We start from the raw sequence: 23,599 nt of genomic DNA on the forward strand, positions 1-23,599 counted from the left end.
ATAAAACCGGAGATGCACTTGGATTAATTGCAAGGCAAAATACTAAGATGAGGACTGCTTTGTATCAAAATCGCTTAGCTTTGGATTATTTGCGCAAGAAGGAGAAGTCTGTGGAAAATTTAACCTTAGTAATTGCTGTTTTATAGATTGGTGATGAAGGTGTTTCTTCCTAGTAGCTGGTAGAATGCTATGTTTTGGCTTAGGATGAGAAGAGTGCTGATAACATGCTGATGTTTTAATTGTTGCAGAGCAGTGCTTAGGCCAAGCCAAGGGCGTTTCAGCTTCTCACTCTGTCCTGCCAGCGAGCAGGCTGGGGGTGCAGCAAGAGCTGGGAGGAGGGCTGGACTGCTCGGGGTTAGGCTGGGCATCGGACAGCGGGTGGTGAGCAATTGCATTGTGCATCACTTGTTTCATACACGTTATTATTAGTAATACTATTATCATAACGATTGTCTTTATTGTTATTATTATTATTTATCTGTCTTTATCTCAACTCACGGGCTTCGCTTTCCCGTTTCTCTCCCCATCCCAGAGAGGGAGGGGAGAGGGTGAGCGAACGGCTGTGTGGTGTTTAGCTGCCGGCCGGGTTAAACCACAACAGAAGGAAAAGCTGTAAATGAACTTGTGAAAGAAACGAAGAAAATTGCACATGCCCCAGTTCAAACTCGCAATGGAATCGAGCTAGGAGGATTATCGGGGGGGGGGGGGGGGGGGGGGAGGGGGCTTTATGGGTGTTGATTGGCTTACTAAAAGTGGGATGGTTGTACTGGGGGGATATGTGGAGGATTTTAACAATTCCATGTTTTACCAGACCAATACACTCGGTTATACAAGGAATGCAAATACCTGCGGTACCTGTTGTGGGAATAGAAATGTTGTTTTTGCAGAGTTCCGTTGTTTAGAGGGAAGGAACTTGGTACTGAGATATGCTTGCAGTGATAAGAAGCTTAGCAGGCGACCTCGTAAAATGCAGACAACCGGACTCCTTAGGACAATTAGGTGAAAATGGCGGTGTCAAGTCAGATAAGTGAAGAAACATTACCACATCAGATAGGTTGTGAACCTGGATTACCCCCTCAGTGGGGAAACAGGGGAGGGTCCTGTCATCAAAAAGCGTATAAACTGTGTTTTGGAACTAGTAGGCGCGCTCTCCTGCTTGTGGGGCGCCCGCCATTGCAATCAATCGCGAGTAAATTACTACTTCGCTGAGATCCTCGCCTGAGCCTAAGCTATCGGCTACGGAGCGTTTCTCACCCTCCCTTCCAACCCAAGCCACGCTCTGATTCTATGAGCGGAGCGCCTGTTCTGTGGAGCTCGTTTCCCAGCCGTGCAGGGCCCAGATTCCCTCCGCGGAGCCGCCCAGCCCGTTTTCGGGCGCCCACTTCCTCCCTCCCGGTCGGCTCCCTCCGCGCCCCGAGGGCACGCGACCTCCCTGAGCGCCGATAAGCACCGGGTCGACGGGAGCGGAGCCGCCGAGAGGGCGGGGACAAGGGAAGAGGGCAGGCGAGGCAGCCAATCGAGGCGCGGGGGCGGTCGGCGGCGATCTGTCGGCCCAATGAGCGCCGCGGAGGGCCGGGCCGAGTGCGGGAAGTGAGGGGGCGTTGTACCGAGCGGGCGCCGTCATGGCCGACGGGATTGTTAGGGCGCAGGCCGCCTGGCCCGGTGGCGGCGCTGCCGCTGCTTTCGGAGAGGTCGCCTGCAAGGGCAAGGAGGTCCCCGCCAACGTTCTCCGTGAGGATGAGCGGTCGTGGACGAGGAGGTAGCCGCGGCGTTGTTGTGCGAGTCTTTCCTTCCTTTCCCTCGGCCGCTCGCAGGCCCTCTGAAACGAGGGCCCGTCGCGGGTCCCGGGAGTGCGGCAGGGCGGGTGGTGGCCTTGCTGCGGGAGGGAGGGAGGGAGGGAGGGAGGGAGGGAGGGAGGGACGGTCGGTCGGTCGGTCGGTCGGGGTCTCTCCGGCTCGTGGCGCTCTCTACTGCAGCGCCTCTAAAACGCCGCGCTTCTTCGGTGCCTGCCCCCGGGGTGCCACGGCGCGTACTGGGTCGCCGGCGCAGTCGGTCTCCTTGGGGGTTCGGACTGTATGCATATAGGCAGTGAGCATCGCAGTAGTGACCGTAATCAGTCGTTTCTGCGCTGCTGATAGCCTTGCAGAGACGGCTCGGCTGTGCTAGGCTTTGGTTATGGCACCACCCCCACCGCGCACACGAGCGCACGCTCTCTCCAAAGTGGCTTGTGAAAGGGAAGAATTGCAGCTTTTCCTAGCTTTCTTAAACGCCTAGAAACCAGTCAATCCCGCAGGCTGCGAGAGCTTCCCAGCTCTCATTTCCGTGCTGGAGGTGGGCCGTGATAAGAGCATGCTGGCAAGGTTCACTGATGCTGGTGCGCCGCAACGTGCTAGGAGCTAAGTGAGCAGCTGCGGAGAGTTATGAAAAAGTTGCAGATGTTATCTGCAAGGTGCTAACTTTAAGTTAGTGTCCAGCCTAACCGTTGTTGCTGTTCTTAAATTTGAAATGCTAAAGATAGGACAGCTAGGGATTTCCTCTGCTTCTGACGGCAGGGTTTATCTGCAGCGTGGAAAACAGGCCCTTAGTGAAAGGGGCTGCGTTGCCCGCTCTGCGTGCTGACTCGTAGAATGGTTAGGCTTGGAAGGCACCCTTAAAGATCATCTAGCCCAACCCGCCTGCCGTGGTCAGGGACGTGTTTCACTAGATCGGGTTGCTCAAAGCGTTGACGCGTTGCTTGGAACAGCGCTTTCTTAATAGGTCTCGGTAATGTTGCAGCTGCCGCCCGTTTGGAGTACTGGAAGCGTTCAACTGCTCTCTGGAAACTGTGCTTGCGGTAGCGCCCTGCCTTTACGAAAGGGCGCGTTTCCTGTCTCCTTCGTGTTGAAGGCTGCGCGAGGAGTCTGTGTGTGTGTGTGTGTGTGTGTGTGTGTGTGTGTGCGTGCGCGCATCTGTTTTGACTTGGCCGTACTGGCTGCAGCAACGTATGTAACCTGAACGCTGTGCTTGATTGGAGAACCAGGCCGTTAACTTGAGTCTGATGAGTGACTTGAGAGCAGACAACCTACTCTGACCGCTCTTAGTGCGACACGTTTCCTGGAGGATGAATTAGTTGCAGTTTCTCGCTTGGTCTTAACTTGGGGCGGGGGGCTTAGAACCACTTCTGGAGCGTAGTTGGCTAGCAGTTTCTGTCTGCTGGTGATTTGGGGAGTTCCCTCGCAATTAGTTGCGAGTTGATGGTTTCCTACAGGTCGGTGGTATTCGTGTTTCGAAGGTGATGCCTTGGCCTCGGTCTGGAGGTGTCTGACGTCGGGCCGGCCGTAACGGGCTAATTTGGAACGTTCCTTCCCCTGAGTAGGTGGCGTTCTCGAGGACGGAGAGTTAATACGGCCTCAGCCGGATTACTCCAGGTTCTTTGAAGATGCCTTCCTGCTTCTGGCCAAGGCAACATTTGGACGTAACCGAAGGACGGTTAGCCATTGTTTGCCGCTTGTGTGTCTTGTGCGTAGAAGGTAGAGAACTTTGCCTATTCAAAGCTCGCTTAAGAAGAATGGCTGTTTTGTCGTGCGCGTTTGGGGCGCCTGATAATCTGCTTTGGTAGGGCGAGTTCAGTGGGGCATAGTGATTTGCTGAAGCTGTTGCCTTTCTCTGAAGCCGACTACGTTTTAACTGTTTACTCTTCCTCCAGTGCCTTGCGTTCCGTGATAGTTCGCCTCAGGCTCCAGTGTTTTTTCCTAGTCCTTCCTGAGAAGGTAGTTGTCCGGTTATGTGAAGCAGAAGATTCTGGCAGACCCGTGAGTACTGTGGGAGCTTTCTGTTCGCTAGGCTGGCTGTACCTGTAACTGGTTTGTAACTTCCTAGACTCTTTCCCGTCCCCTCTTTTCCTCTGGATGTTGCAGAGGGGCGCACAGTAGGCTATTTGGGGTTGTCCGATGCTGTAGTCTTTCGCCTCTAGCTTGTAATGGAGCTGAGCTTTTTGACTGAGAGCAGTGATATAAAGCGATGCTCGTCTCCAGCTACGCGCTTGCAGTGCAAAAAGCAGCGTTGTTCCGACGTGCGGTCTGATGCCCGTTTTCACGGTTTCCGGACAGCGGGGGTGGTGCCTTGAGTATGCTGTCGCGTTAAAGGGGTGTAGCTGATTAACCGTTACGGGCCCGGTTGGATTCAGAGTACTGAACCAGTCGGACATTCACCAAAAACTGGGGGTCCGCTCAGACATTCACCAAAAACGTATTAACCACCTGGGGGTCCGTTCAGACATTCACCAAAAATGCATTAACCGTCTGGGGGTCTGGTTAGATTCAGAACACTGAACTATCACGGATAACCACCCTCACCCTAGTTGCATTAATGAGAGCTATCACAATGCAATCAAGTATGGTTTATTACAGCAACAGATAATCAGGTTCTTTTGGATTGCCGGTGATAGTGACTATCTGCAAAAGCAAGCTAGTATGCATGAAATACACAGGTGTCATAGGTGTTACAGATGTTATACAGGTGTTATAGGTGTTGTAGGTGTTACAGATGTTATAGATGTTATAAGTGTTACAGATGTTATAGGTGTTACAGGTGCGCAGCCTAGAAATAAACGCGTTAAAAGGATCAAAGACTCTATAGAGATTTATAAGCAAATATTCAGATCTCACCCAAAGGTGTCCCAATGGGGGGGGAAGAGAGGCTCAGCCCGTTGACTGATCCCAGGAGTCAGGAGGTCCTAAGGATGTTGTATTTTCTCGGGATGGTATCTTCCCTAACATCCCCTCCCTCTTGGGCCAATTTATATTATTTTCTATCTTTTCGGTGGAGCTTGAGTGGCTCTAGTCAAGCATATCTTAGTTATGATTGGTGTAAAGTTTTCCCGTCTCCGTTTAAAGTAATAGGCTCCGAGAAATTCAGAGCGCATGCTCAGTGAGGTGTGGTCGCACCTTGGAGGCGGGTAGCTTTTGGGATGGAGGTGTGTTTTGGTATTATAATGATATTATAATGAGCAAAAAGTACACTAGGGTACAGCATTTGTCAAAACATGACAGGTCTTTGGCTTAGGGTGGCAAAAAGTGCAGCTTTGTGCACAAGAACAATCGAGGCCTCACCTGATTACAGAGCCTAGCCGTGGTGACTCCACTCCACGCTCCGTGGTGTTCCTTAGAGCTAGCACACCAAGTTTCCCCAGCGCGATAGCATCTAAGGTTGGGAGCCTAGGGAACGCTCAGGTAATGCAGTTATGCCCTACCCTGAAAGCCTCTTCAATGCTGTACCTTTTCCTTAAAAACATGAATGTTAGTTTTATTTTCCTAGTTACTTCAGGCATTTACACCACATATGCAGAAGAGGGCTTGGGGTTTGGTCAGGTCAGAGGCGAGGAAAGGGAAAGCTGGTTGAGCGGCGCTTGGGTGTTTGTTTCGCTGTTAGCTATGCAAGTCAAGTTCCAAGGCTCTGTGAGCTCACGCAAGAGAAAAGGCACCGTGAAGCTTTTATTTTCCGCCAGAGCGGCTTACGTTGCCCGAAGCTATGACGGGGGCTTTAAGCCCCGAGACAAATTCAGCTTCTGTGACTGTTTTGTAGTCTGTTACTGTCAAGAGGGTAATTCAAAGAGCAGCGGTTGAATTGTGAAGGATTAGCTAACCGTGTTCTGTGGGTGGTTCTCCGCTCGCGTTCATTCTGTGCGTCGTGGCGCAGCACGTTAGGTGACGTTATTTCCTTTTTCCAGCTTCTTGGGCGTTTCGTGGTTGTTGGCAAGAAGTGTGCTGCTAACCTGGACCTGACCAATGGATTCCGGATGGCTGTGAATGCCCACCCTCGGGCCCTTCAGACTATCGTGTACATCTACGTATTCTGGGTGGCGGTCAGTTGGGCCGGCCTCCCGGCTAAGGTTTTTGCACCGCAGGCGTCACTGCACGCGTACAGGTCGCCGCCGAATAGGTTTCATATGTTGCCCATCAGTCTAGCCCCTGTTGATGTTTGATTTATTATTTTTTTTGGACGGCTGTCTATGGAGGGTAAGAAAGAGCTTTGAGCAGCGTTTGCACAATAAAGATGGAGCATGGGGATATCACCTCTGTCTTGCGTGTCTTACCGATGGAAATAGTTCCGCAAGTTAAAACGGCGTCTCCCTGGAGCGCACGTGTGTAGAATGTTTTGGTCCGTTGACAGTGTCGTGTAGGTGGTGGTTTGCCCATTCATTTGGAACGCGAAGCTAGAAGCGCTCGGCGGTCCTGTGGGTCTCCGTCTTCCTAAGACGATCTAGGATGTGCTGTGTGTTTGAGGCCTTGCTATCTTCCCCCTGCTCCCAAATAAAAGGGCACGCTTTTATTGCGAAATAGCCGTGTTGAGGACTGGCAGATGTAGAACCAGAGAAGAATAAGGTTGGAAGAAAGCTTCCAGGCGTTGTCTGTTGTCTGCCCCTGTCCCGAGGAGGAGGCAGAACAAGCTCTACCGGGTGTGATTTCTGACAGGTGCTTGTCAGCCTGTTCTTGACTACCCTAGGAGTTTTGCTACCGCTTTCTTTTCAGTCCTCCTCGTGGCTTTCGCAACTTTGAGAAGGAATTCCTCCCACAGGATGTAGAAGGCTCTGGGATTCTTGAGTCGGCTTCTGATAAGTTCGAGACTCGGCTGCCGTTCTCTTTATTTTTTTTTGCATTTATTTTTAGTGTCTTTTTTTTTTCCCCTAAACGAAGTCCGTTGTTCAGTAACTAGAAGAAGGATTAGGTAAAGGCACCATAAGGCTTTTAAATGCGATCACCTCTCGTGCTTTGTTAGACCTCTGGCTTCGCTCTGCTCCTTGTTTAATCGCGATTACGTTCAAGGCTTACTGGAGCGTGGGAACGTTAAAATGCTATTAAATACTCTTAGTGTTTGAAACTTGCTAAATGAGATGATTTTTGTGACTCCGTTCCTCATAAAGAAACTTGATTCGTTAGCAGGAGAAATGATCTTTGTTACTGGATCTGTTTGCGGGGTTAACGATTGCAGCTGTGAATGACTAAAGTCTTTTGAGGAAGCTGAATGATAAAAACCAAACCAAGAAACAGCCCTTGGTCTACTCGAAATAATATAGGATTTGCCGTTTGTGGGGTCACGTGAAAATAGTCGTGCAAGTCAACTAGTTTTGGGGGGGGAGGGGTGGGTGAAGGTGGAGATGCTGTTGCCCTTTCAGAGAAAGCTTCTTAAGTTGGCACTTGACCAACTGTTCTATTTCCGTATTTTCCCTTGGTCTCTTTCATTGATCTGTTTTGTTGACCTAGAAGAGCCGATGGAACTGCTCAAAGAAACGTGCTCAAGTGGACCTTGAGTAAGTATTTACATGTTCAACTGTTCCCCGGTCGGTCTAGCTAATGCTATCAGCGCTTGTATTCTTTTACAAAAGATGTTTAATTCCCGAGACAGTAGAGGAGGAAGACCACTGGTAATCTCTCTGCTTAAGAGGCACTGTTAGGCAACCGCAGAAGGCGAAGAAACTTGCCCCCGAGGCACCAATCTGACCCTTCTTTTAGCCTGTATGCTTTCAAAGAGCATATCATAGAAGCATAGATTGGGCAGGGTTGCCAACCACTAGAACAGGCTGCCCAGAGCTGCATCCAGCCTGGCCTTGAACGCCTCCAGGGATGGGGCATCCACGACCTCCCTGGGCAACCCGTTCCGGTGCCTCACCACCCTCTGAGTGAAAAACTTTCTCCTAATATCTAACCTAAATCTCCCCTGTCTTAGTTTAAAACCACTCCCCCTTGTCCTATCGCTATCAACGCGTGTATTTTTACTCCTGTTTATACAGAATCACAGAATCGTAGGGGTTGGAAGGGACCTCAAGAGATCATCGGGTCCAACCCCCCTGCCAAAGCAGGTTCCCTAGAGCAGGCTGCCCAGGTAGGCGTCCAGACGGGCCTTGAACATCTCCAGAGAAGGAGACTCCACAACCTCCCTGGGCAGCCTGTTCCAGTGCTCCGTCACCCGCACCGTGAAGCTGTTCTTTCGCACATTGGTGCGGAACTTCCTGTGGTGGCTTTACCGTGCTAGGCAGCTAAACACCACAACCGCTCTCTCGCTCCCCCTCCTTAGATGAGGAGGGGAAGAAGTAAAGGAAAGAACAACTCACGGGTTGAGATGAGGATAATTGAATTAAAGGGAAAAAATAATAATCTTTCCTTGATAATAATAACCATTATTATTATTAACTAAACAATTTAACTAAAGGGGAAAAAAAGGGAAAGGGAAAAAAGGAAAAAACCAAAACAAATAAAGGCTACGTGGAAGTGCAGAGGAAAGAAATTACTCTCTACTTCCCACAAATGAGCGATGCTTGACCACGTCCTTGAAGCAGGGCCTCAACGCGCGTAGCCGGTGTTTGGGAGGAAGACCGACGTTTTCACAAGGAGAGCCCAGCCTTCCCCTCTTCTTCCTGTTTCCACCTTTTATTGCTGAGTGTGACATCGTACGGTATGGAATATCCCTTTGGTTGGTTGAAGTCAGCTGCCCTGGTGATGTTTGTCTTCTCGCTTTTTTGCCCACCCCCTAGGAGGGTTAGAGAGAGTCCTGATGCTGTGCCAGCGCTGCTCGGCAGTAGACGCAACACTGGTGTGATACCACTGCTGTTCTAGCTACAAGTGCAGAGCACAGCACTGTATGGGCTGCTGCAGGGAAAGTTAACATCCCAGCCAGACCCAGTACAGGCCGTTGCCCCTTGTCCTATCCCCACTAACCACTGCAAAGAGGGTGGCGAAATCCCACTGTCTCCCACGCTGAAGGTATTTGTAAACATTGATAAGATCCCCTCTCAGTCTTCTCTTCTCCAGGCTGAACAGACCCAGGTCTCTCAGTCTTTGCTCATAGGGAAGATGCTCCAGGCCCCGTATCATCTTTGTTGCCCTCCGCTGGACTCTTTCCAGGAGATCCTTGTCTTTTTTTGTACCGGGGAGCCCAGAACTGGACACAGTACTCCAGGTGAGGCCTGCCCAGGGCAGAGTAGAGGGGGAGGATCACCTCCCTTGACCTGCTGGCCACGCTCCTTTTAATGCACGCCAGGATCCCATTGGCCTTCTTGGCCACCAGGGCGCACTGCTGGCTCGTGGTCAACCTGTCGTCCACCAGGACCCGCAGGTCCTTCTCCGCAGAGCTCCTCTCCAGCAGGTCATCCCCCAGCCTGTACTGATACATGCGGTTGTTCCTTCCCAGGTGCAGGACTCTACACTTGCTCTTGTTAAACTTCATTTGGTTTCTTCCCACCCAGGTCTCGCTGAATGGCAGCACAGCCTTCTGGCGTGTCGGCCACTCCTCCCAGCTTTGTATCATGGGCGTACTTGCGGAGGGTGGACACTGTTCGCTCATCAAGGTCGTCGATGAAGATGTTGAACAAGACCGGACCCAGCACCGACCCCTGGGGAACACCGCTAGTCACAGATCTCCAGCCGGACTCTGCGCCGCCGATCGCCACCCTCTGAGCTCGGCCAGTCAGCCAGTTCTCAACCCGCCTTACCGTCCACTTGTCTATCCCACGCCTTCTCAGCTTTGCTAGCAGGGTGTCGTGGGAGACAGTGTCAAAAGCCTTGCTAAAGTCAAGGTAGATGACGTCCACTGCTCTCCCTCCATCAACCCAGCTGGTGATGCCATCATAGAAGGCTACGAGGTTGGTCGAGCACGATTTCCCCTTGGTGAATCCATGCTGACTACTCCTCGTAACTTTCTTCTCTTCCAGTGGCTTGGAGATGGCATCCGGAACAAGCTGTTCCAACAGCTTTCCAGGGACAGAGGTGAGACTGACCTTTCCAAGAGCTCCACATCCTTCTTGTGCTGGGGGCCCCAGGCCTGCACGCAGTATTCCGGGTGGGGTCTCCCAAGAGCAGGGTAGAGGGGGAGAATCACCTCCCTCTCCCTGCTGGCCACCCCGTTTTTAATGCAGTCCAGGACTTAGTTGGCCTTCCGGGCTGCAAGCGTGCGCTGCTGGCTCACGTCCAGCTTCTCGTCCGTCAGGACCCCCAAGCCCTTCTCCGCGGGGCTGCTCTGAAGTTCTTCTTCTCCCAGCCTATAGAGATACCTAGGATTGCCCCAGCCCAAGGTCAACGCCTTGCACTTGGCCTTGTCGAACCTCATTATGTTCTCATGGGCTCAGTTCTCCAGCCTGTCCAGGTTCCTCTTGAACCTGGGATACGAAGATAGAAGTGTTTCCCTGTAGGGAAGGTTGTGGAACAACTTCTGAATAGGTCGTAGCTTGGACACCATATTGCCTGTAGTTTTAATGGGGTATTAAACCCCTGAGAGTAATTTAGCTTCTGTGACTGAGTGGGGAAAAAAAAAAGAGGAAAAAAAAAAAAAGCAATAACAACAACCAGTGTTCTACTTGAAATAATATAGCTCGTTTCCCCTCGCAGTTTTTGAGCTGTGCAGGGCCAAGATTCCCCCTGCGGTGCTGACCAGCCGTTATTTAGGGAGCTTATTTCCACTGTAGGTTGTGAAATGTCCATGGTTGGGCTCAGGGACTAGGAATAGATTGGATATTCCTCATTGTATTTAATCCCCAAATTGATGGCTTGGTTTAGAGAATGAATGGAATGTTCAAGGAACAGTTTCAAAAGTTAACCAGTACTAAAACTTTACGGCATTGGAGTTCACGTGTTACTGAAGCAGGGTTTTGTTTTGCTTTTTGTTAAACAACTGGAATATTCATAATCACCCATCTTATGATTATATCATAACTCCTGCAGTTTAGATAATATCGAGGGTTGAAATTCCTCTGCATGGTCTTTCCCAAAGATATTAACCACTTGGGAAATCAAGTTTTTACACTGACCTATTGTGTGGTTGGATGGCAACATATTATTCTAGTTGTGAAAATTAATATAATAGCCCCTGAGAATGCAGTATGGTTCCTCTTTACCTCTCTGCGGTATAGCTACTCTAAATTCTTCCCGTATTTTACATCCTCTGTTAATATCAGATTCTTAAGTTCTTGTATGTCAGCTATCTTAAATTAATAGTTGTGTCTTATCTAGGATAGGTAGCACTGAAATCACGTTATTGGTGTTGCAAATCCAACATCAAATTTACTTTCATTCTCAAAAATTGGAAGCCATAGCTCTTCTGTCTGTCTGGGCCATCACCCCATCTCAAGTTACCATGCCCAGAGTAATATTCACTGAAGGAGCTGGAGCAATGGTGTATGTATTACTAGAAGGAGATGACACTCCTGTTTTTTCCTCCCTTATCACAGGCTGGTTCATAACACTTTGTTGTCTTGCACTACAAGCACATACTCCAGATACATTTCTGCAAGATCAATATGGAAATACTTGGGTTTCTAATTCATCAGTTGGAGAGCTAATTTGGCATTTAATTATGTAATTTGTAATTGGGAGCTAATTCATCAATTGGAGAGCCAAGGAGTGATCAGCAAGACTTTTAATAGTCCCATAGGGCCAGTGTGAAAGTCTAATGGTGAGCGGAGACTAACAGTGGACTATCGCGGCCTGAATGAAGTCACGCCACCACTGAGTGCTGCAGTACCGGACATGCTGGAACTCCAGTACAAACCGGAATCAAAGGCAGCTAAGTGGTATGCCACAATTGACATCGCTAATGCATTTCTCTCCATCCCTCTAGCAGCAGAGTGCAGGCCACAGTTTGCTTTCTCTTGGAGGGGAGTCCAATATACCTGGAATTGGCTGCCCCAGGGGTGGAAACACAGCCCTACCTTTTGCCATGGACTGATCCAGTCTGCGCTGGAGCAGGGGGGGAGCTCCTGAACACCTGCAGTACATCGATGACATTATTGTGTGGGGTGACACAGCAGAGGAAGTTTTCGAGAAAGGGAAGAAAATAGTCCAAATCCTTCTGAAAGCCGGTTTTGCCATAAAACAAAATAAAGTCAAAGGACCTGCACGAGAGATCCAGTTTTTAGGAATAAAATGGCAAGATGGACGTCGTCAAATCCCAATGGATGTGATCAACAAAATAACAGCTATGTCTCCACCAACTAGAAAAAAAGAAACACAGACTTTCCTAGGTGTTGTGGGGTTTTGGAGAATGCACATCCCAAATTACAGTCTGATTGTAAACCCGCTCTACCAAGTAACCCGTAAGAAGAATGATTTCGAATGGGGCCCTGAGAAACAACAAGCCTTTGAACAAATTAAGCAGGAAATAGTTCATGCAGTAGCCCTTGGGCCAGTTCGAACAGGACCAGATGTAAAGAATGTGCTCTACACTGCAGCTGGGGAGAACGACCCCACCTGGAGCCTCTGGCAGAAAGAACCTGGGGAAACTCGAGGTCGGCCCCTGGGGTTTTGGAGTCAGGGATACAGAGGATCTGAGGCCCGCTATACTCCAACTGAAAAGGAGATATTGGCAGCATATGAAGGAGTTTGATCTGCTTTGGAAGTGGTCGGTACTGAAGCGCAGATCCTCCTGGCACCCTGACTGCAGGTACTAGGCTGGATGTTTCAAAGGAATGGTCCCCTCTACACATCATGCAACTGATGCTACATGGAGTAAGTGGCTCATGTTGATTGCAAAACAGACTTGAATAGGAAACCCCAGTCACCCAGGAATATTGGAAGTGATTATGGACTGGCCAGAAGGCAAATACTTTGGGATATCACTGGAGGAGAAGGTGGCCCATGCTGAAGAAGCCCCACTGTATAACAAGCTACCAGAAAATGAGAAGCAATATGCCCTGTTCACTGATGGGTCCTGTCATATCGTGGGAAAGCATCGGAGATGGAAAGCTGCTGTACGGAGTCCTACATGACGAGTTGCAGAAGCTGCTGAGGGAGAAGGTGAATCGAGTCAGTTTGCAGAAGTGAAGGCCATCCATCTGGCTTTAGATATTGCTGAACGAGAAAAGTGGCCAGTCCTCTACCTCTATACTGATTCATGGATGGTAGCAAATACCCTGTGGGGATGGTTACAGCAATGGAAGCAAAACAACTGGCAGTGCAGTTGCAAACCCATCTGGGCTGCTGCATTGTGTCAAGATATTGCTGCTCGGATAGAGAACCTGGCTGTAAAGGTATACCATGTAGATGCTCATGTGCCCAAGAATCGGGCTACTGAAGAACATCAAAACAACCAGCAGGTGGATCAGGCTGCTAAGACTGAAGTGGCTCAGGTGGACCTGGACTGGCAACATAATTATTTATGGGTTTTGTGAGATATGTTCATCTGATTCGTGTCAGTATGGAACAGTGCTAGGGCCGCATGGTATGATGAATGTGACCTTCTGTCTTACATACCCTTGTATAACCACAAGTCTAAGAAAAACAGAATGGTTAATGTATATAGTTCTTGTACCTTGCAAAGGAATGTTTTAACAATTTGTGTCACTAGAGAGCAGTTCTGTCTGTCTCTGGGTCCTGCACTGGTAATTTAATTCTTCCACATATGTGGTTTCTTCCCTTTCTTCCCAGTGTCCCAGTCTCCCTCTCATTATAGTCAATTTATCAAATCTTCAGAAATATTCCTCAAATCCATGAGCCTATTTGCTTTTTTATTCCGAACTCTTATTCCTAACAGTTACAGCCTTTTTGCCTTCTTTGTGGTTGATTTAGCACTGCTATAGGTGTGACTGGAGTGTCCCTGTGAATGGCCTGTGAGGAATGTTTTAACTACTCATGAAGTGTCAATAAGAGAGCTATTTGTGTTTGTATGTTCTTTCTTTGAAGTCTCTGATGTCTGGGGGTTTCAGAACAACTGCTAACAACTAGTGGCTGTTATGGCTTCTGAATGGGACACTATGCAAGCTCCTGATATCTGGCCAGGTGGCCAGGAGATTAAGGAGAAGAAAGAAGCTGAAGGACGGCTAGAAGACAAAACTTGCAGGGAACGCTGTGTAAGCTTTTGACATGCTGCCAAGGAGTACAAAGGGGAAGGACAAGAAAAAAAGCTTGAGAGGAAGACTATGATCCTTCAGCATGAAAGACCTTCAGAGGGAGCACCAGAGACTGATGCGCATACTCCAGTAGGAGTGTTTGGATCCCGGAAGCTAATTATAGTAACCTGTTTTTTTTTTTTTTTTTTTTTTTTTTTTTTTTTTTTTTTTTTTTTTTTTTTTATAGAATCATAGAATATCCTGAGCTGGAAGGGACCCTTAAGGATCATCAAGTCCAACTCTTGACACCGCACAGGTCTACCCAAAAGTTCAGACCATGTGACTAAGTGCACAGTCCAATCTCTTCTTAAATTCAGACAGGCTCGGTGCAGTGACCACTTCCTTGGGGAGCCTGTTCCAGTGTGCAACCACCCTCTCTGTGAAGAACCCCCTCCTGATGTCAAGCCTAAATTTCCCCTGCCTCAGCTTAACCCCGTTCCCGCGGGTCCTGTCACTGGTGTTAATGGAGAAAAGGTCTCCTGCCTCTCGACACCCCCTTACGAGGAAGTTGTAGACTGCGATGAGGTCTCCCCTCAGCCTCCTCTTCTCCAGGCTGAACAGGCCCAGTGCCCTCAGCCGTTCCTCGTACGTCTTCCCCTCCAGGCCTTTCACCATCTTCGTAGCCCTCCTCTGGACACTCTCCAACAGTTTCATGTCCTTTTTATACTGTGGTGCCCAGAACTGCACACAGTACTCGAGGTGAGGCCGCACCAGCGCAGAGTAGAGCAGGACAATCACCTCCCTTGACCTACTAGCGATGCCGTGCTTGATGCACCCCAGGACACGGTTGGCCCTCCTGGCTGCCAGGGCACACTGCTGGCTCATATTCAACTTGCTGTCTACCACGACCCCCAGATCCCTCTCTTCTAGGCTGCTCTCCAGCGTCTCATCGCCCAGTCTGTACGTGCAGCCAGGGTTTCCCCGTCCCAGGTGCAGGGCCCGGCACTTGTTCTTATTGAACTTCATGCGGTTGGTGATCGCCCAGCTCTCCAACCTATCCAGATCCCTCTGCAGGGCCTTTCCACCCTCATTCGAGTCCACAGCTCCTCCAAGTTTGGTGTCATCAGCAAACTTGCTCAAAATACCTTCTATTCCTACATCCAATGTAGGAATAGAATCCTAATGCATATTAGGATTTGGTTCTGGGGATTCATAAGGCTTTCCATACATAATTTTGTATGGGCTTACTGACATTCCACTCCTTGGCTTTATCCTTATTCTCAATAAAGCTATAGGCAAAGCTTGTGACTATTGTATTTTGGCTTCCTGGCAGATTTTACTAATCGGTCCCTTTAGTGTTTGGTTCATCCTCTCTACCTGTTCACTAGATTAGGGTCTCCATGTAGTATGTAAATTCCAAGAAATTCCTAATAGCCAGTTTACGTCTTTAACCACAGATGCAATAAAGTGCGGTCCCCTATCCAAGGCTATTCCTAATGGTACCCCAAACCTCGGAATAATTTCCCGCAATAGCCACTTTACTGTCTCTTTAGCTTGATTGGTGCAACAGGGAAGGGTTTCTGGCCATCCAGAAAAGGTATCAACCTCTACTAACAGATACCTATATCCCCTAGTCCTAGGTAACTCTACAAAATCAACTTGCCAGTAATCTCCCGGTTCTATTCCTATTCTGACTCTTCCCATTTCAGCATGTTTTCTTGCTACTGGATTATTTTTCAGACAAATCTCACACTTCAACATTACTGATTTTGCCATTGTTAACAAATGTGTAGAGATAATGCTACGTTTTAAAAATATTACCTTTGCCTCTGCGCCCCAGTGACACTCATTATGTCTTGTCTGAAGTATTTCTCACATCACCAAGGGGGGTATTACTACCTGGCCCGTAGCGGTTACATACCATCCATCAGAGTTCTTTTGGGCCTTTAGGAGATTAGCTAATTTCTCATCCTCTGGCGAATACCTTGGTTCCTTGGGAAGATTAAGACGAGTGGGGCCTACCTTAAGTGGTACCAAAGCTAGGTACATTCTACACCTTCCAAGCAATTTGTTGAGCTGCTCGATCTGCCAACCGATTCCCTTCTGATATCTTCAAGGTTCCTCCTTGATGGGCTTTACAGTGCATAATAGCCACTTGTTTTGGTTTTTGTACCTCATTTATCAAATTTAACACCTCTGCTCTTGATATCTTATATCGGTCCCTTGTGAGGGCAACAACCCTCTTTCTTTCCATAATGCTCCGTGAACGTGGAACACTCCAAAGGCATACTTTGAATCGGTCCAAATATTTACCATCTTCCCTTTACTCAGTTCCAGTGCTCGAGTTACAGCTATCAGTTCCGCTCGCTGTGCCGATGTTCCAGGTGGTAAAGGTTTTGCTTTGATTACTGTTTTCAAGGTTGTTACTGCGTACCCTGCATATCGTGTTCCATTCTCCACACAACTACTACCATCAGTAAAAAGTTCCCGGTCATACCTTTCAAGGGGTACGTCCTTCAAATCTTCGTGGCTGGCATGAGTATGTTCAATTATTTCCACACAATTGTGTTCCAATGGTCCTTCATCTGGAACAGTTCCTAGAAATACTGCTGGATTTAACAGGTTAGTCGTTTTCAAGGTTACATCATCTTGTTCAGTTAGTATTGCCTGATATTTCATCATCCAGCTGGGTGGCCCCCCTTTTGCTCTAAAATGGTTGTTACCATATGTGGTACAAAAACTTCAATATGTTTTCCCAAGGTAAGTTTTCTTGCTTCCTGGATTAAGAGAAATGTTGTTGCTACTGCCCGCAAACATGAGGGCCATCCTGCACTTACAGCATCCAACTGTTCGGAAAAGTATCCCACAGGTCTTTTCCAGCTTCCCAGTCGCTGAGTTAGTACCCCTAATGCTAGTTGTTGACTTTCACGTACAAATAACTGGAAATATTTTGATAAATCTGGTAGACCCAAAGCTGGTAACTTCATTAGAGTGTCTTTAAGTTTCTTAAAAGCTTCTTTCTGTATTTTTCCTCAAATAAAATTCTGTGCCTTCTGAGCTTCATAAAGGGGCTTAGCTATGAGTCCGTAATCCATTATCTATAGTCTGCACAACCCAGCCATTCTAAGGCGGCCCTTAGCTCATGGAGATTTTGAAGTTCCGGGATAGCGCATATAGCTTTTATCCTGTTGATGCCCAGACTTCTTTGTCCCTGAGAAATCTTACACCCCAAATATGTTACAGTTGAACAAACTATTTGTGCTTTTTCTTTTGAAACTTTATAGCCACCCATTCCTAAATGATTTAAAATCTCGATGGTTATTTGGGTGCAGAGCGATTCATTCTCTGTGGCAATCAAAATATCATCTACGCATTGTAACAACAAATACTGACTTCTGGGTACTTGTAATTGTCCTTGCATTGTCCAGACCTCCAGTTCCTTGGCCAGCTGGCTTCCGAAGAGGGTCGGACTATTCTTGAAGCCTTGTGGAAGTCTTGTCCAAGTTAATTGTGTCTTTTGTCCACTCTGTGGGTTTTCCCATTCAAAGGCAAATAATTTTCTACTATCTTTATTAAGAGGTATACAAAAGAAGGCATCCTTTAAATCTGTCACAGTAAACCATTTATATTTCTCTCTCACAGATGTTAACAATGTGTAAGGATTAGCTACTACCGGGTGAATGTCCTTTGTTATTTCATTTATTGCTCTAAGATCTTGTATCAATCTATATTCGCCATTCAGCTTCTTTACTGGAAAAAATTGGAGTATTATATTCCGATTTACATTCTTCCAAAATCTGATATTTAAGAAATTTGTCAATAATTTTCACTATCCCCTGCCTAGCTTCTATCTTAAGTGGATATTGTTTGATTCGAACAGGTTTGGCTCCTTCCTTTAATTCCACCTTTACCGGTTGTGCCAGTTTTGACTTCCCTGGTACATCTGTTTCCCATACTATTGGTATAACTGCATTTTCTACCTCTCTTGGAACATTAACAAAGCGTTTATCTTTGATCATCAGGATTTGTCCTATTTTGGACTCAGGTACCTTCATTATTAATTCTCTATCCTCAAAGGTTATTATTGCATCTAATTTAGCTAAAAGATCCCATCCCAAGAGTGAAATCGGGCATTCTGGTACATCCAAAAATTCATGAGTTAGTTCCTTACCTCCAAAACGCAAATCAAGGGGTTGTAAGAATGTCCGTTCCTCCTCCTTCCCTGTGGCTCCAATTATTGCAGTTGTCTTAGTTCCTAATTGTCCTTTTAAACTATTTAACACTGAATATGTTGCTCCTGTATCTATCAAGAACCTTACTTCCTTATCCCCTAATTGAATCTTTACTAAAGGTTCTTTGGCTGCTTTATGTTCTGTATCTAGTCAGCTACTAAAATCTCCTAGCACCATTGCCTTAACAGCCTCCTGATTCTGAAATGAATTTCCCAAGAATTGGTCTCTTCTAAACGGGCACTCATTTTTCCAACAACCTTCCTTTTTACAATAAGCACACTGATTCAATCCTAATCTTCCTCCTGGATTTCCACTAAAATCTTCGCGATCCCTTCCCATACTAACTCCCTATCCTCTAGCAAATCCTCTTCCTCTCCCTCTGAATCCTTGGTTTCCTCTACCTTGAATTACTGCTAACAGATTCTGTTGCTGCCTCCTAGTGGATCCTTTTTCTCTATTGTTGTATACTTTCCAAGCTATTTCTAACATCCTATCCATATTTCTCAGGTCTCCTCCTTCCAGTTTCTGTAATTTCTTCTGAATATCCTCCTGTGATTGTCCTAAAAGATAAGAGCTAACTGTGCTTTAGCTTGTTCTGTTTCTATAGCTAGGTCAGTATGTTTCTTTGTGGTTTCCTTAAGCCTTTCCAAAAATGCGGAGGGAGATTCGGTTTTCTCCTGCCTAACATTAAACAATTTGGACCAATTTATAGTTTTGGGCATGGCACTCCGCACCCCTATTTGGACCTAATCCTGATACCTTTTCAATCTCCTCATACCTTCCCCTGTGTTATAGTCCCATTGTGGGTCTTCCATCGGGAAGTTCTGATCTATGTTTCCCAGGACTAATCCATTTCGGATATCCTCTCTTGCTCTTTCTCTAGCTGCCCTTAATAGCATATCTTTTTCTGTTGAATCCATTAATGTATCTAATATTACTTGAAGATCATCCCAGTCCGGATTCTGGGTTTTAATTATCACTTTCATTACCCTAGCTACTTTAACTGGGTTTTCCCGATATGTTCCTGCTGCTTGTTTCCAAATTACTAGGTCTCCTGGAGTAAACGGTACTTTAACATATACTGGCCCTTCTGTCCCTACTCTTTGTCTAAGTGGAGCAATTATGTTTTTCTTTTGTCTTATTCCGTCTTTCTCTCTTATCATGCATTCGGCAGCATCTTTCTGGCCTCGTCGTCGGGTTCAATACGATACCGGGGTAGCCGAAGCTACCGCTCCTTTTTCTTCTCCCTCCTCCCCCTCGCTATCCTCGCTTTCTTCCCTGACAGCCTGCCCTTGTTCTAATGGGGCTGATGATGCTACTTCTAAATCTATATTTCCATCATCCCATTTTTAATACCTATCATCTCTACACTTGATGCCCTATACAGCGCTTTTCTCCTGTGCATGCTTTACATTGCTCATCAACAGTTATTTTAGCCACCATTATCCTGAAAGCGCGTTGCCACTCAGGCTTATCTCGCAAATAGAAAAATAGCACTACATATGGAATCTCATCCCACTTGCCTTCTTGCTTACAAAATAACATTAATTATAAGATAGTATTGTATTGCAAGGTTCCATTTTCTGGCCAACTCTCTTGATCTTCTAGTTCATACTGTGGCCACCAAACGTTACAGTAATCAACTAGTTTACCTTTTCGTAACTCCTGTCCAAAGCCCCCCTCCTTCCAGCGTGCTAGTAAACAGCCCAAAGGGGAAGATCGTGGTACGGGAGTATTGCCACCTTTAAGTTTTTCCATTTGTTATAGCTATAACCTTTCACCAAACCAGACCGCTGATGCTGAACCTGCAGCTTTACAGATGACGCCTAGGCTTACCCCGGGAATTCCCTAGCCCAGCTGTGCGTAGCTTTCGCCGTGTCTGACCGGCAGGCTCCCAGACCAGATCGGTACCGATTACCAGAAAGCACCTTTTCTCTTACCCTTCCAGAGGTACGTTGTGAGCAGGGGGGTCGGTCGCGGCCGATGGCTCCCTGAGAAACTCCTCGGTGCCGGCTGGAGCATGATCAGTTCGCGAGCCGCCTCAGCAATGCCCATGAGGTCCCATCTGGGTCGCCAAAATGTTAGCATTTGCAAAGACACTTAACCACAAAGCGATTATATTAAGGTGCTTTTATTGGGCGCCGGAAGTTAGGGGCATGTCTGCCCAAATCTAGCTTCATTCGATTTGTTTACACAACAAACATTTATACTATTCAGAAACATACATTTGCATAATATAATCATCAGTTATCTTCATATTCATTGGATAAATGTGTAATAAATATTGTAAAATAGGTTTGTTAATCAAACCGGTGGGGAAGCTTTAGGGGGCATTAACATTAATTATAAGGTAGTATTGTGAGGATGTGTTCACCTGGGCGTCGACCATAATCCTTTCGTATTTCTCGCAACTCACTCAGGGATAGGGATCGAGTGGTTTCTGATTCCTTTATGATTTCCATCTCTTCTTCCTGCTGTTTTTGCGATGGCTCTGCTTTAGAGGTGCCTGCCATTTCCCCTTCTCCCTCCTCCTTAGGAGAGGCTTCTTCCCTTACTAAATGAGCTGACTTCCGTTTCCATTGCTTTGCCTTGCCTATGGGGGCGACTGATACCATAGCTGGTTGGTCCTCTGGGTCAGCCACAGCATGTGTTATCTGGTCATCAGACTCAGAAACTTCCTTCCTCTCTTCAAGGTGATGGATGATGTTAAACAGTGTTTGATAGGAGTAAGCCAGGACCCAGCACAATGCTGCAAGCTGTCGTTCTCCGGCATTATCAGGGTCAGGACATACAACTCTCAAACAATCCATCAGGTTTTTAGGATTTTGCACTTGTTCAGGGGTGAAGTTCAAAACTATTGGAGGAGACACCCGTGACAGGTACCTGCCTATATCCTCCCACACACCTTGCCACCTGCCATCAGACTGTTTCAGGACAGATTCCCGGGTAAGCTTTCTAAACAATCAACTGATCTTAGAGAGAAGAGGAAACCCGTTATTCAGAATTAGAAATAGCAATATATGGGTTATACATGGATATTCAAAATACTCAAAAACTGTTGTAATTAGCCCACTGTGAAAGGACGAGGTACCATTCCTGATATTATTCATAAACTGACATCTAGATGAGGAAAGGAAGGCAGTGCAATTCTGAATATTCTCTAAAAGATAGTTTCCATGAGACCCAAATGATAACAGTGCAGAGCCTGAATGCCAGATTAAACTCGAGGCCAGTGCTTGGCAGCACAGGGAATTAAAAAAAACAAACAAACACGAACACAGATTGTAGCACATTCTCGGATCAAATTTAGAGGAGAAAGGAGAACATGACACAGATTGCATGACATATGATCAAACAAGCCAATATTAACAGGACACTAAACATGGTGACTAGCAAGTAAGCGTGTTAGTTGTAAGCATTTTAATCAATTCTATTGTTATCTCAACCCTTCGAGCCCCACGTTGGGCACCAAAAAGGACTGTGGTGGTTTTACCATGCTAGGCAGCTAAACACCACAATCGCTCTCTCTCCCCCTCCTTAGATAAGGAGGGGAAGAAGTAAAGGAAAGAACAACTCACAGGTTGAGATGAGGATAATTTGATTAAAGGGAAATAATAATAATAATAATGGAAAGATTATTATGAACTAAACAATTTAACTAAAGGGAAAAAAATGGGAAAAGGAAAAAGGGAGGGGGAAAGGGAAAAAAGGGAGGAAAGCAAACAAATAAAACAAATAAAGGCTATGTGGAAGTGCAGAGGAAAGAAATTACTCTCTACTTCCCACAAATGAGCAAAGCTTGACCACGTCCTTGAAGCAGGGCCTCAACGCGCGTAGCCGGTGTTCGGGAGGAAGACCGACGTTTTCACAAGGAGAGCCCAGCCTTCCCCTCTTCTTCCTGTTTCCACCTTTTATTGCTGAGTGTGACATCGTACGGTATGGAATATCCCTTTGGTTGGTTTAAGTGTGTGATGTTGGATTGTCACACATTGAAGCCTGTTCTCGTTCCATCACATCTCTGTCCTTGTCCATTTCTATCAAAATTCATTCGTTATTTTCTGCATGGCTGTTACTGTGATATCATCAATAAGACATTGACATATAGCAACCATGGTAGTGATGACATACAATATTATATAATAATTAACATGATACAATTCAACTCATGGGCTATTCTCACCCAGTATTAAATCCCCTGGAGGTACACACCGGACCTCTCTGTTCTTTTACATTACCCACCAAATGCATCCAGGTCCCTGAGTAAAAGAAATCCCACAAATGGGTTTGCCTATTTCTGAGGCAGGAATAGCCCAGACTGTCTTACCCAGCATGTTTCTTACGTGCACTACAGGAACTTTATCCCCTTCTACAGTACGTCACTGTACAGTACAGTTAATCACCGCAGCAAATACACCGACACTTCTCAACTGTTAGTTACTTAGATAATGCTCCCGCCTTTTTCTTGTCACACTCAAAGCATTTAAGAGCAAAAATAGGATCACAAGATACACTGCCAGGCCCATATATTGGGCACCACCAATCAACACTTGGATAAAACAGCACTTCTTTTCGGTCTGTCATGCACTTTGTTCGTCTCCGGCCGCTCCCTCACAGAGAACACGGATTTGTTTACACAACAAACATTTATACTATTCAGAAACATACATTTGCATAATATAATCATAATCATCAGTTATCTTCATATTCATTGGATAAATGTGTAATAAATATTGTAAAATAGGTTTGTTAATCAAACTGGTGGGGAAGCTTTAGGGGGCTGTGACAACCCTATATAGCTGGAAAGTCTCCATCTGCCCATCCTGATAAGAACATGTATAGTGCTTGCTCAGCAAGATTGCAACCTGCAACGCAGAGGAAGACTACGGCCTTCATCGTCATGACCACCAGGAGGTCCAAGGCTACCCCCTAACAACAGAACGCGCAACCACAGGACATACCAGGATATGCCACGTACACCCAGAACAACCAAGCTATAAAAACAGGGACTCTGGCGGGGGTGAGGTGTGCGTCTTGGTGGAGCAGAGACTCCCAGTGCACCCAGCGCTGTTTGCTTACCTCTATTCCTTTAATAAATTGTAAACTTTGATTGTAACCCTATTTGGGACTCAGTCATTTATAACAGTTGGGTGCTCGTCCGGGATGGCTTTGCTTCCTGAATTCTGATTTGATCTAGGAGAGGCGCCCCACCATTTGGTGGCTCCTGTTCGAGTCAGGTCGGGACTAATGCCATCTTGAACCTGAATAAAGGTAAGCAAAGAACTTGATTTTGTTATGAGCTCCCTTGCCGGCTGCAGCACTGTATTTTGCCCGTAATTCTGCACGCGAAGATCCGAACGAAGACGATGGAGTCGTAAGCGTTTAAGGCGTGTACCGTTCGGTTGGGTGGGATTCGGTTTCCTGTGTGTGTGAGAGTGTGACTGAGACGGAACTTAGTTCCGAAGCGAGTGTGGAGGTCTTCTAACCGCGGCTCCAGTCTCCCGCGAGGGACTTGGCCGGTGAAGGACCGAAGCGATTCCTATAGGATTTGTGGGTGGGTGATAGGTCCTAAACCCCC

The 23,599-nt window shown here is 46.9% G+C and overlaps 1 protein-coding gene and 1 long non-coding RNA gene across 2 annotated transcripts; both read left to right on the plus strand.

The window, feature by feature from the left end:
• Nucleotides 1-1,596: 1,596 nt before the first annotated feature.
• Nucleotides 1,597-6,052, plus strand: LOC137846934 (adenosine 5'-monophosphoramidase HINT1-like). Its single transcript, XM_068665038.1, is given in 4 exon segments — nt 1,597-1,759; nt 3,686-3,791; nt 5,708-5,786; nt 5,789-6,052. Coding segments are annotated over 4 exon segments (402 nt in total). The 5' UTR covers nt 1,597-1,622; the 3' UTR covers nt 5,869-6,052.
• Nucleotides 6,053-9,215: 3,163 nt separating this feature from the next.
• On the plus strand, nt 9,216-21,764 carry LOC137847072 (uncharacterized). The gene is made up of 2 exons (XR_011090779.1): nt 9,216-9,740; nt 11,198-21,764. It is a non-coding gene; the product is annotated as an uncharacterized lncRNA (long non-coding RNA).
• Nucleotides 21,765-23,599: the final 1,835 nt, after the last annotated feature.

Source organism: Anas acuta, chromosome W, assembly GCF_963932015.1.
Source record: "Anas acuta chromosome W, bAnaAcu1.1, whole genome shotgun sequence".
Lineage (NCBI taxonomy): Eukaryota > Metazoa > Chordata > Aves > Anseriformes > Anatidae > Anas > Anas acuta.